General features: G+C 44.0%; 1 protein-coding gene across 2 annotated transcripts in view; it reads right to left on the reverse strand.

Annotated features, from left to right (window-relative positions):
• PTEN (phosphatase and tensin homolog) overlaps positions 1–13,543 on the reverse strand; it is a 48,438-nt gene that overhangs the window by 16,492 nt on the left and 18,403 nt on the right. The window contains exons 3-5 of one of the 2 annotated variants that reach the window (XM_014259492.2): positions 12,056–12,100; positions 7,271–7,314; positions 3,864–4,129 (exon numbers count right to left, since the gene is read on the reverse strand). In XM_014259492.2, the coding sequence (XP_014114967.1) occupies positions 3,864–4,129; positions 7,271–7,314; positions 12,056–12,100 (355 nt within the window). The remainder of the gene's footprint in view (positions 1–3,863; positions 4,130–7,270; positions 7,315–12,055; positions 12,101–13,543) is intronic. The other variant, XM_005530733.3, reaches the window with a different exon arrangement.

Consider the following 13,543-nt stretch of genomic DNA (forward strand, 5'->3'; position numbering starts at 1 on the left):
TATCACATCCACTCCTTGAGGGAGCTCTAAACTTCTTTTTCCTGGGATCTGAGCTTCAGGACTGAGCAAATCCCAGCCTCAGAGCAGGCCAGCAGTGCTTGCCAGGGCTGCCAAGCAGGAGGAAAGCAGAGGTGAGGAGAACACATCCTTCTCTGCCCAGAGCTTCCTTGCTCCATAATGGATGTGTCCTATGGAAAAACCCCAGGACACCTGGCCAGGGCAAGCAAAGCTGGGAGCAGAACCAAGGGAGCACTTTGTGATAGTCAATCCCACAGCAAAGCCAGTTCTCAGCCAACAGGGCAGTTTTAGCCCTCCAGCCACAGTCTGACTCCCTGGAGATACAGCCCTTAGATCCTGAGACCCTAAAACCAGTCCCATTGAAGCAGAACTCAGTTCTCCATTTCCAAAGGTCTGAATTCCAAGCAGAACACTTTCATAACAAACTAACAATGCTCCAAGGGGTGCAATCAACCACCACTCACTTTTACTCCAGAAGCACAGGGAAGTAATTCAAGCTTGTGTCTTCCATCTATCACTATCACCATTTTACATGGCTGTGAGATAAGCTCCTCTGGTCTCTATGCCAGAGCTTCCCAGGGCATCCCAAACATTGTCAAGTGCTGCTCCTGGTTCTCCTCTCAATGTAGCACAGGTAGGACTGTGAAGAACAAATATTTTGGAAACAATATTCCCACATTCCCTTTAGGAACACACTCTACTGGGAGAGTGAAGCTGCAGCCTCAGAGCAGGCCTAGGGCATCAGGTTTGGCAAAGGTTGGCAGCTGAGCATGTCCAACAAATAGACACTACAACTGGCGAGCTGTGACACCAACATGGCATCTCTGCCCTGCTCAGAGGGTCATTCTGAGGCTTCCTCACATGAAGTAATTGGTTTTCACTTCCTGTTCAGACACAGCAACACCACAGAAACACAGCATGGTCTGGCTGTGTTGGGAGGGATCTTAAAGATCATCCAGCGCCACCCCCTGCCATGGGCAGGGACAAATCCCACTATCCCAGGTGGCTCCAAGCCCCAAAGTCCAACCTGGTCTTGGACACTTCCAGGGATCCAGGGGCAGCCACAGCTTCTCTGGGCACTCCTCACAGGGAAGAATTCCTTCCCAATATCCCATCTAACCCTACTTTGTCAGCATGAAGCCATTCCCCTTGTCCTGTCCTTCCAGGCCCTTGTAAAGAGTCTCTCTCCACCTTTCTTGTCAGCTCCTCTAGGTACTGGAAAGCCACAATGAGATCACCCCAAGGCTTCTCTTCTTCAGGCTGAACAACTCCAATTCTCTCAGCCTTTTCCCATATGAGAACTCTTAGGAGCCATCCTTGAAAATAAAACTGTATGGTGCTCAAAGAATGCTCCCGAGCAGATCATCTCCAGCACTTGAATAGCTGATCCCTATCCACTGAGCTTCCTTCCAAGCCTAATCCTCACCACAAAACCCTCCAAGGCAGAAGCAGGAGTAAATTAAGACTTTCTCCAGCTGTAGGGAGGTAAGCTGCCAGTCTCTACCACCACAGTAAGGTGTCAGTGCCGGTCATAAGGAAGAGGTGGGATAAACTAATCACTTCAAACAGTGGAAGCAGCAGCTTCTTTAGAGGGCTTTTTGGGCAGTTACTTCTTCCACACCTCTGACAACAGACAAGCACAGTTCTTTATCCCATTTCAGAAAACAGTTTGTCTCCTTTTGTTCCAAAGGAAAATAAGAATCACTCCTGTTCTACAGTGGTGGAGACCGACAGACATAACCATGCAGCCCACACTTCCTAATCTTCACCACTCCCTTCTTCTAAGTTCCCCCCACTACAATGAGTTTCAGAAGCCAAAAGAGGCAGCTTGTAGAGGAAATAAAATACCCCACAAGAGGGCTTGGTCAGGGACACCCTGGGCTCTGCCATGTCTTGCTGCCCAGCACAAGAACAGCCTGTGCAGCAACTCTGAGCCTCACCTACAACAACTCTCACTTGATGGTGCAAAGGCCTCCCTGGAGCTGCTTCTCCCGGCAGGCACTTGGGAAAAGCTGGCTCCAGAAGTGCTCAGGGCTGTGCTCTTGACCAATTAGTCATACTTCCTCTTGCAATTAGACTCACACTTCCTGCCAGCACAGCCTGAGCCCTCGCAGCAGCTCTCTGCCATGAGCATTAATGGCAGCAGTGATTGGAGCTGGGCTGCTCAAAGCAGCCACATGTGCAAAGTGGGCACCTTGTCCTCGCTGTAAACCAAGAAAATCTGGTCCCTATTAAAGCCTTAATCATACCTATGTTGGCCCAAAAGGAAAGAAAAAAGGCATTTGCTTGTCCCTTTGTACAAACAGCTCTTTTGATGCCTCATTGACTTTGAATTGAGGAAGTCAGTTATACAAAGGTGTGGTGAAATCTCAAATCAGAGAGCGGCACTTGACATATAATGCTGAAATATGGGCCACAAGGGAAGAAAAGGCTCCAGAAACCTGCACTGGAATACCTGTTTATAAACACTACTGAAGGATTATGTGAATCACATGCTGCTCACTGGCCACATCAAGATAACCATGCTCAAGTGGAGCTAGGAAGGGAAAAAAGCCAACTCTTGCAGCAGAGACACTGAAACCAAAACAAGTTGCTGGTTACAGACAGTATTTACAGTCAAGTAAACAAGGCTCTCACTACTCCTGTTTAACTGAGTTCTCCCTCCCCTCCAAGATGCCCAAGGTATCCCTGGGGTACTGATAAACACCCAACTGACCTTACCCCCAGCCTGAAGAAATACAACCTTCTTTTCACAAAAGGGAAACTGAGGCACAGCATTTCACTGTGTATTTGTCGTTTTCATGCTGCTTTATTCAGCTCTGGAGATAACCCTTACCAGCAGGAGTAATCTACTCTGTTTATTCAGCACACGGCTCATTCCTAGTCTCTCTCATGCACTTTTATCAAAAGCCACAGAAGTTTTGATGGGAAATCTTGACCTTGTCTCCACTCCAGCATTACACCACAACCAGCTCAGCACTACATGGAAAAACAGCTCCACCTTATCAGCAGAGCAAACTGAGGAGTTACCTGCTCCTTCCACTGAATTAACAGCCAAATTCTAAAATTTCTTAGGCGACATTTCTGCTCTCAAGAGCCTTCAGACATGAGCTCTTCTTATTAGAGACCAACACACTGTGAAATTAATACTTTAATTGTAAATACTCCGGGAGCAGGGAGAGCTCTGTGCTTGAGGAGGTTGAAACTGGCTTGCAGGGATGATCCCCTTGGGATGCTCAACCAACACACTCAGGGAAATATTGAAGACGAGCAGGGAAACTTGCTAAAACTACCTTAAAAGTCATATCTTATCATCTTTGGAGAAGATTTCAAATAAGGAGGGTAAATTGTCATTAACGAGGCCTTAACTGCCCTTTACTGACAAGGGGCACCCAATAATAAGGGCCTTCCAGTTGGGATATTCCCCTATGCATCTCCAAACCCCACCACAGCAGTCAAGAGAACCTGAGGAGATGAACAACTCATCCATTCAGGCAAAATCAGCTGGAACAATCCTCTCATTTGGGCAGAAAATGCTGAATGAGAAAGTTCACTGCCCCTCTGATGCACCATGCAGCAGAACAGTGCTGAAAAAGCCATTTAAAATCAACTGTCCAGGTCTTCTTAAACAGGACATGTGAAAAAACAGGCTGGTTTAGAGCTGTGACTAAAGGCTACTGCTGCTTAGGAAAGCGTTTCCATTTCCACTGCACGGATCCAATCCTACTGGAGCTAAATCAGACATCGCAACTTAAAAGGGTTTGAGCATCAAATGGATCTCAAGGAGGAAAAAGCAGCCAGTTACAGGTTAGTTACAGGTAGAGGGCAGAACAGCAACAGCTCACCTTCTTGTCTCTGGTCCTTACTTCCCCATAGAAATCGAGGGCTTCTTGGGCCCTTAAAAACTTCCCTCGATGCAACAAATATGCACAAATCATTACACCAGTTCGTCCCTTTCCAGCTTTACAGTGGATTGCTGCCACATGATTGTCATCTTCACTTAGCCACTGGTCAAGATCTTCACAAAAAGGTTTGATGAGCTCCAGCTGTGGTGGGTTATGGTCTTCAAAAGGGTACTGTGCAACTGCAGGGAGAAGGAGTTCATCAGAACCTCAAAAGGCAAAGCAAGCTCAGGTCACCTTTGTGACAAGCATGTAAAAATTAAGTTATTCAATTATCCCCCCCGCCCCCCCGTCTTCCATATCGATATGTATTTTTAATTCCAGTATTATTCAGTATATCATGAGCACTGCAAACATTTCTCCAGCAGTCCATAAGCAGGCATCCTGCTCCACTGAGCAACTATTTCACCCCTCTATTGAACTGAGTGGCACAGGCTCTGTAACATGAGTTTTCTAGAATTTAAGAGCGTGCTGGCACACAGAATAACCTTGTGAAAAGCCATTACTCCAGCAATAATTAAACTACCTGCTGAGAGAGAGCAAGGCCAGACCTCAGTCACTGAGCAGACAACAGGAACTTTGCTGAAAAATTACCGAACACAGTTGGGTCTACATTGGGAAAAAACTGTCAGAATCTGCTCAAAAGCCTTGTGAAACAAAAATCTGTCATTTCTATATTTCAAAAATTGTAATTGGGAGAGAAATCTCAGGTAAGGCACTGGCAATACTTGTGGGGTTTAGAGTCAGAACACTGAACAACGCTGTCCTTTCTGATATGGGTGTATTCACACACACTTTTCCATCTAGGGATGAAAAGAATTTCAAGCGATGCAGGAAATGCAAGAAAACTCAAGAGAGCAAAAAATAAGCATTAAGCAGAAACACCCAAACTTCTCCCACCTCAGATGAGATGAGGGACAATATCACCCCGACCAGCAGAACTACACACAATGTTCTGCTTTCAGCAGAACAGCACTTGATGAAGTGCACCCCAATTCCTCTCCAACAGCCTTGGGATCTTATAAATACAACTCCAGTTCACTTCAAAATTCCCAGCTAGAAAAACCATTTCCTTTTCTGGGCTAAAAATGAATACATTTCATTTTTTTGGCAAGTGTCTGTATTGGTTTCGTCAGCACCACTCTGTAGTCACACACGCAAGACTCCTTTTGATGAATCCCCAAGGACTCCTACAGCACAAGCGAGGGATGAAGTTATGGAACTGCTGAAGGATTGCAGGACAAGTCCACAGCCTTTTGGAGGAATCAACAAATTTATTCACTCACAGCACAGACTGCCCCCTTCATCTCCCAGAACAAATGGGGAAGCTGATAAAGTGAATAATCTTTGCTAAAGAGCCAACACATGTTCACAAACATGAACACACAAACTCTTCCACACAGAAGATCCAAAGGCTCCCCAAATGACCCCCAAAGTTTTACGAGACCCTAAAGATGGGATTTATTTAGAAATCCCTAAGAAAAGGAGCTGCAAAAATGTCTGTACAGCTTTGAGTCTATCACAATTACAGCCAGCAAGGTTTCCATGAGGAGGGGAGTAAAAAAGTCCTGAAAGAACAGCCTGGAAACTCCCAAGTAGTCACAAGATGCTGAAGATGCTCTCCAAGATTTGGAATAAAAGGCAAACCTTGTGGTACTTTCTTCAAAGCTGAAGTGAGAAGATGAAATGGGTGCCCTGGGATGGTGTGGAGGGATTAAGAGGAAAGAAACATTAAGCTGTACAGTCTTGAGCGGGGCCATGAGAAGGTGCATTTCGTCCCTCCATGGATTTTGATTCCTTACAATGGAACACACAGCCTGGAGAATAATCCTGCTTGCTCTATCCCAGCCCCTACATATATCAAGAAGAATCCCATAGCACACAGAAGAGTTAAAAAAAAAAAAAAGAAAGTCTGTGGCTAAGAAGAAGACAATTCCAGCATGGAAGGATTTCAGAAACTGGAAAAACCATGGACACAAAGTTACTTCCCAGAGAAGATGAAGAGCTTTTAGTGTTTGGGGTTTTATGTGATGCAAGATCATCCTGGGTGAATAATGAACTATTCTGGTGTTTCATGGTCAGTACAAAACAGAAGTTCCCTTTGCAGTCAGTTCACTTCAGAAGATTTTCAAGTAGAACTTTTGCTCCTCTGCTAAGGGAAGTCCTGAGTCACCAATTTGGTTATCTGAGGTTAACTAATTCGGGGATGAACATTAAAAAATGCAGCATGTCTTGTGCAGAGGAGCTGTGAAAGGTGCTGTCATAAACAGCATTTGGGGCTGGGATTGACAGCGAAGGGAGCTGAGCACCCCCGTACCAAAAAGCAGAAATTAAAGCAAACATATGTTCTGGCCATATTAGAACATGTCCTCTTCTCTTCTTACCCAAAGCACTGCTCAAGCAGATCCTAAAATACTTTTTTCTGGCTGGTGAGTATGGAGTGAGGTTTCAGGGCACTGTCATTCAACATCGTAAGAGCAAATCAGAAGCGCTGACGACTTCAACAAGACAATTTCAGTCCTTCTATATTAAGGCATTAAAGCAGCCAATTACATTTTGGTCACGTTCTAAAGCCTCTTCATAACTAGATGGATGGTTTAAAATAATATTCATGAAAAACGGAAGTTGAGCCATTGCTATGATGCAGAATAAGCCCAAAATTTGTTTATCTCCTACGATTCCCTAGGCACAAGGACTCCTCATCTACCCTCATCTGAAGCACAGGAACTACAACTTCTGAGCAAGAAATGCTCCTCTGCCCAAAGAACATGGATAAATCTACATTTATTTATTTCCTGGGGAAGTAACACTGACACAACAGTTACATCAGTATCCACTCACAAGGACCTGGTCAACAGGCACCTCTGAAAGATTCCTCACTGCTTTTGGCAGCTCTGCAGTGTCTAAGACCCAACCCATCTCTAAGGATGTCACATGGGAATTTATCTTTTTTTTTAGCATCTAAAGGTTCTTCCAGATCTTCCAAAAGTTGCTTTACACACATAGTGATAGTGGCTTAAGTGTTCTCCATCTTTCATCCTTCATAAAAACCAGACTCCTCTGAGCCTCACACTGTAAATGTAAATTGTACAAGGAGTTTGTACTTCTGTGTAACACATTCTGCAGAAATTTTTTGCACATGTAGACTTTTTATTAGATCTTGATCTTTAACTGTCAGGAACACAGTTTTTTGAAAGCACCAAGAATATAGCAAGTTTTTCCAATGACTCAAAGCAATCTGACATCATTCCTTGTGCCCAAATCTCCTACATGACTATTCATCAGCTCCTCCTTTAGGCCTTCATTCACTGAGGTTTAAAGAGAACACACATTAGGCAGTAAAAACGTACCTCTGCAGTTAAATTTGGCGGTGTCATAATGTCTTTCAGCACATCTAAAAAAAAAAATAGACAAGAGTTCAAGACAAGTCTCTGAGGCACTCCCAGCATCTATCACACCCAGGGAAATAATGCATGCCCATCACCTTTATGATTTAAAACTAGAGGTTACACACACACAAAAAAAAACCCAAACTGTTTTGCAGCAGACTGCTCACTAAAATGTGAATTATTTTACTGAAAGGCAAACACTTACCCCTCTGGTAACTGTAGTCCATGGCTATGTTTTAGTCAACGTGACTCAATTCATTCAAGTATTATTACCTTGTAACCCTGTGCATGAGCAGCTCCAGCACTGGAGCAGCTTTCTGCTGCCAAACACACGGAGAGCAGACAGCTGTGACCTTCATCCAGGGGATCCTCAACTCAGAACACAGGTCAGGGTGCCTCAGCAGCAGCGTGGGTGCTCAGAGCGATGGGGATCACAAGGACATCACAGGAGCACCACAAGCCCCACTGAGTATCATCACTTGTATCAAGCAGATTGTGACACTGCTCTGCCACTCGGCATTGATTCCTGAATTTAAGTGAACCCTGAAGGCCAGTCAGCCACTTTCCCCCTCAGAGCTGGCAAATGACACATTTCTCAAGGCTCTGCAGCCACATCAGTCTCTGCCCATTCGAAGACACCCTCTCCAGCTAGACAGGAGCACAGCAAACCACACTGGATTTGCCTTGCCCAGGGATAAACACCAGTGATGAGACAGAAACCCAAACCCTCAGCTGGGCTCTAAACCAGCCAAACCAGCACACTAGGGAACAACCAGATCAGATCTTGGGGTAAGGGGAAAGAAGGCAAGATTGGATATCCTCCAGAATTTTCCTTGGAGCTGCTCCCTGCAGGGAAGATGATGTGAGTGGAAGTGCAGTTCAGAAAGGAAAATTGAGAATAATCCTGCCTCAAATCCTGCCAAGACCAGATTGGATGGGGACCTGAGCAACCTGATCTAGTGAATGGCATCCCTGCCCACAGCAGGGAGCTGGAACAAGATGATGTTTAAGGTCCTTCCAACCCAAACCATTCTATGAAAGTGGACACCAGGTTGAAACACAACTACTGGAGTCATTTCAGTAGACAAATCACACCTAGATCTTTGGTTCTGATTACAGCCTGTACTTTTCACAGGGTTCCAATTCCCACAGCAGTTTCAGGACTGCTATGAACTCATCCCTGCTTACCAGGTATGACTGCAGCCTTTGGAGCCATATGGAACTTAGCTGACACTTTCAGACATTCAAACTTTTGGGCTCCTCCTTGTGCAATTGTAACTGGAGCCTCCCAGAGCTGCCCTGAGCTCTGCCCATGACACAGACACAGGCAGGGCTACTGAGGCTGCACATGCTCTCACTGCTTCCTTTTCCCTGAATTCCAGAGCCTTCTTGGCTCTGCCCTCTGCTAGGGAAAAGCCTGGCAGCTTTCAAAGCTCCAATCACATTGCTGACACTTTCTCTGGGTCACAAGTGACCAGGTTAAGCTGGCAGAGGGGACTCACAAAAATATTATCTGCACTTGAGCCTCTGAGCAGAGAGGCTGTATGCAGGATGTACATCCAAGAGGGATGGAGCAGCCAGCAGCACAGGAACTGTGGAAGCTGCTAGGAAGCAAAGCAGTTAACACAAAGCATCTTATCCAAGGAAAGTTTCCTGCTTCCTTCTAAAGAAACACCCAACTCAAATGGGGAATAAGTGATGGAAGTCCTCAAAACATTTCAAAAAATCCACAAACAGACAGAAAATTCATCAAATTTGGAACTGTGAGAGAGTATCATCAAGTAGAATACCATGAGGGATAAAAAAAATAGTTTTGTTGATACCAAGGATAAAAACTGAGTGCAGGACATGGTCATGTCCCTCTCTCTGCCCTCTTCTGGGAGCTGAACACAACCAGTGCAGAGCTCCTGGCTCAGCAGCACTAAATTTTTGTGTGTTGGCAGCAGAAATCCCACCAACACCCACTTTGGGGATACTGATGGGGCTTAATGCTTCAATGCATTTGGGGTGGGGTTTTTAAACACCATTATAACTCAAATAGCATCAGATGTCCAGATGAAACCTGAATATTTTTTGACATTTTTGGGGTTAAGGAGGGGGTTGGCTGCTCCTCAGATCCTCCTTAGGATTAAAGTGAGTTTAAAGCAGCCCAGAAGCGAAGTGCTGCCAGCCAGGCACCCTCCTGATCGGTCATGGTTCCACCGCTGACAGGACTAGGGGCTTCCTCTGCCATTGCTCAGCCCCAGGGATACAGCAAGCACAGAAAATCCCCATTTTCACCACAGCTCCTTCCTTTAACCACCTGCCTGCAGGACAGTCCAAGGAAACCCACTGGAGAAGATGGAAATGATTACAACAGGGCAGGTGACAGTCTGTCAGCATGGGAAGTTGAGAGATCCAAGTGGAAGAACAGATTTAAATTAAGGAGAATACTGAAGAAATAGCAAAGGGTTAAAGGCAAAGAGGACAGAAGCAACAAAAGAAGGAAAATGAAACTGATCAAACTGCTGGGAAGTTAAAAGCCAAGATGTAAAGATGGGGCAGAGCTGACAGTTTCAGAAAAATCTCTAAATCCTTTTAGATAAAACTGCAATACACACATTATTATCAACTTCATGGAACAGCTACCTTAAGGGAACTCAAATCCCATGACAGAGTTTGAAATAATTCTGACTATAATCACATAACTCCTCTGAACTCCCACCTCCTCTTTTGAAACACTGACAATAGATCACTATTTACAAAGGATCAGCTTAATCTGAAGAAACTGAGTTCTCTGGAATACCTGATGGATGCAATTCTTCCCATCTCCTGACCAAACATTGCCACAATTCACCTGATGGCATTTTATGTGTATAAATTTTGCCTGCACAACCATTAAGATCTCTCTGGACAGTTTTATCCTCCAAAATTTTTCATCTGAGGATGAAAAAAGTAATTCAAGGAAGATTTGTGATCATTTTGCAGTTAACAACAAGAAAATCAATTTTTATATAAAGAACGCAAAGACAAAAACCTCTGGCACACCTGGACAAGTTTTTTCCACAGCTGAAAACACACAGAGCAGCAACAGAAAAGTCAAATGCATTTGTCTCATCGCTGTTCTTCTCACTTACAAACTTTAAAGCTTCCTGTGCAGGGCTGGGGGACTGAGCTGTGTTTCTTTACAGTAAAATGAGGCAGCTGGCAGACAGCAAAGTGGAAGCTTAGCGAGGAGCTCCTCAGGGAGGTAGTACTTGAAAAGATGCTCATCAGTCCTCCTAAAATCCTCTTTTCTGACAAATTTCCTCCAGCAGCCTCCAGTTGTTACCTGGCACCTCTGGAGGCACACTGGAACAGGGTGCTCAGCAAACCCAGACCCTGTCAGGGACACCAAAGCCACCCTTCCCAGCAGGCGACAGCTGCGCTGGCCCCAGGCAGCAGCAGGAGATTGCATTTAGCTGCCCATGCTCTGCTTTGTTCCTCAAAACAAGCAGGAGCTGCCAGGAAGCTTTGGGGGGCCTGATGAAGCAGAGCAGTTTGACTTTAAATGATCCAGATCTCCCGAGCTGAGCTCCAGAAGATTCCAAAGGAAAAGAGCCAGGAATTACCTCCTCTACCTGCACCTCCGTGCCAAGGAGCCATCAGCTCTTCTGGGAAGCACTGGCCTTTCCACCCGGAAATGTTATCCATCTATTAAAAGGATGACAACTCTGGAAAGCTCCTAAGCTGGAAAATGTAATTTTGCTACTGAACTCTATGAAAGGTGACCAATGTCTCTTTTTTTATGTATCTTTTTCTGCCCCACAACAACTTCAATGACCACTGTAAAGTTCCTCAGCTTCTACTGTCACTTCCCTCCAATATCAGGGAACAGCTGATTGATCCACAATCCTTTAGCTAACCTAGAGGCAAATTTAAATCCTTATTTTTAAATATTTGTTTTAATGACTGACAGATTACAATGTCATGCATTGCCTGGATTTCAGTACTACAGTAATTTTTCTATTAATTGTAAATATTTAAAAACATATCTATTAAAAAAAATAATAAAGCTGTAACAGTTCAACAAATCAATCTTCAACTTAGATTTTTTAAAAAAAAATGAGGGGTAGGAAAACCATGGCTCTTTGACATCACCAAATCATTTATACAAATGAAATTAGCCTAAGCTAACGAATAAATTAGATGAAGGAACAGCAACAACAACAAAAAATATAAAACCAAAACCAGAAAACTCCTTTAAATGTTACAGCTTTCTGCAGAACCAAATTTTCAGAGGAAAACATTATACTCAGAGAAGTCAGAAACCACCACTAATTGCTCCAACAGCTTTTTTGAAGTAATAAACAGGGACAGACACGAAGAGGGAAGAAGCAGAGTCTGGGTACCAATGCAGTTTGATTTTTTTAAAAAATAAGAGAAAAAAACAGGAAAATATTCATTTGGCAAATGGACATTAATACATGAACAGAAAGCCTGCTGTGAATTACTTTTCACTTTTTAATCACATGGCCCAAGCTCCAGATGGGCTGGATGCCAAGTCATTTAAAAGCGTTCAAGTAACATGAATACACACCAGCATTTCATTTAACCTCACTCAGCTCCACCTAATGAAGTACCAGTGCTCTCAATCAGGCTTAATTGTTTTAAGAAACGTGCAAAACATCTCCATCTCTGCTTCAGGACAGCAACAAGCCACTTGCACTCCTCAGCTATTTTTAGAAGTCATTATTTTGGAGAATACATCTTTAAGAGCATACTTACAGATTGTATATCTTGTAATGGTTTTTATGCTTTGAATCCAAAAACCTTCAAGAGAAAAAAAAAAGTATGCATTAATATACACTGAATAATATTGACCTTAATTTGCAGCATCCTTAAAGCACCACCCAGCCAGCATGTGCAGTTCTGCACTCCAAGTCCCAGCCCTGCAGAGCCCCAAAGATCAAGGGGGCAGCATGTTGGGAACCTCAGTCATCCAAATAATCCAACAGCATGGATAACATGACTAACGTAACTAAGGGAACCAAGATCTGACCTGAAACTGAAACATTTACTGTATGTGGACTGATTTCCTGATTGCTAAAACACCTGCAGATCACTGTGAGAAGCTGAGGAAGGCTTGGCTAATTTCAAACAGAAAGCACTGATTACACCAGGTATCTGTAAACAATTCCTATTTAATCACCTATACGAAATATTTTGCCACAAGGAAGAAAAGCAGTTGAAGAGAATCATTCACTTTCATCCCTGTTTTTTTATTATTTGCCACTGAAGTCTGTCCCCAGTGACATTCTGGGTTTTGGAAGGAAGACCACTACACTTTCTCACACTCATTTAATTTCCATGCTCACTTTGGAACACAAACTTCCCATACAAGCCTTGGCGAGCCAAACTGCAAGCATGATTCATCAGAATTGCTGTGATTATATATGATGTGTCACCTGGCAATGTGCAAGAAGAAATAACATGCAAATGTTTACACTTAACATCATCAACAGTGTGTATCTGCACATCAGCCAGAAGGAATTTAATTAGCCATGACAGAACATGCTGTTCAAATTGAAAAGAAACACTAGCTGCTAAAATCCTGGAAAGCTCAAGCAAAAACAAGCTCTGGTTATCAGTCATAATATTCCAGAAGAACCTAGAACAGCTCTGTGGTTAAAGGCCTGCGCTAAAATGGGAACAGATGTGAGCGCTCCTTGTGCAGCACCGAGTGTGAAACTCCGAGTCCATCAGGAAAAAAATTCCCTGACTCCCACTGGTGCCCCTGTTGGCAGCCTTGGAGAACCTCAGGAAGATGGTGGACACGGGGATTTGCTTCAGGAGATGTTCTGTTTGTTAACACACACCGGAGAGTGAGGAGAGCTGGCTCTGCTTTTCTAGGAATATCCACACAGTGGAGTATAAGCTTCCAGGCAAGGATTTTTTCAAAGGACAAAATTCCATCCAAAACCTCTCCAAGTGTCAGTCACAGGAGACAGCCAGTGGTGCAGGTTGTACTTCTCATCCAGCATTAGCCTGGAATTTGTCAGGGTACCAGCTATTCAGAAAAAGCCCACTGCTGGATCCTGGCTCAATACCAATTGCTCGGCAGCTCGAGCACCTTGGATTTCTGCATAAAAAGCACTTGGGAAAAACTCCCCAATCAAAAGATGACTGGAGCAGATGAGGACTGCAACATGCAGAATGCTGCATGATCACATTTTATTCTTGTTTAAAAAGAGAAGACAACTAATGTAATAATAC

This window comes from Pseudopodoces humilis, chromosome 9 (assembly GCF_049639895.1).
Source record: "Pseudopodoces humilis isolate 2021_Gansu_Grassland_sample_001 chromosome 9, ASM4963989v1, whole genome shotgun sequence".
Taxonomy (NCBI): domain Eukaryota; kingdom Metazoa; phylum Chordata; class Aves; order Passeriformes; family Paridae; genus Pseudopodoces; species Pseudopodoces humilis.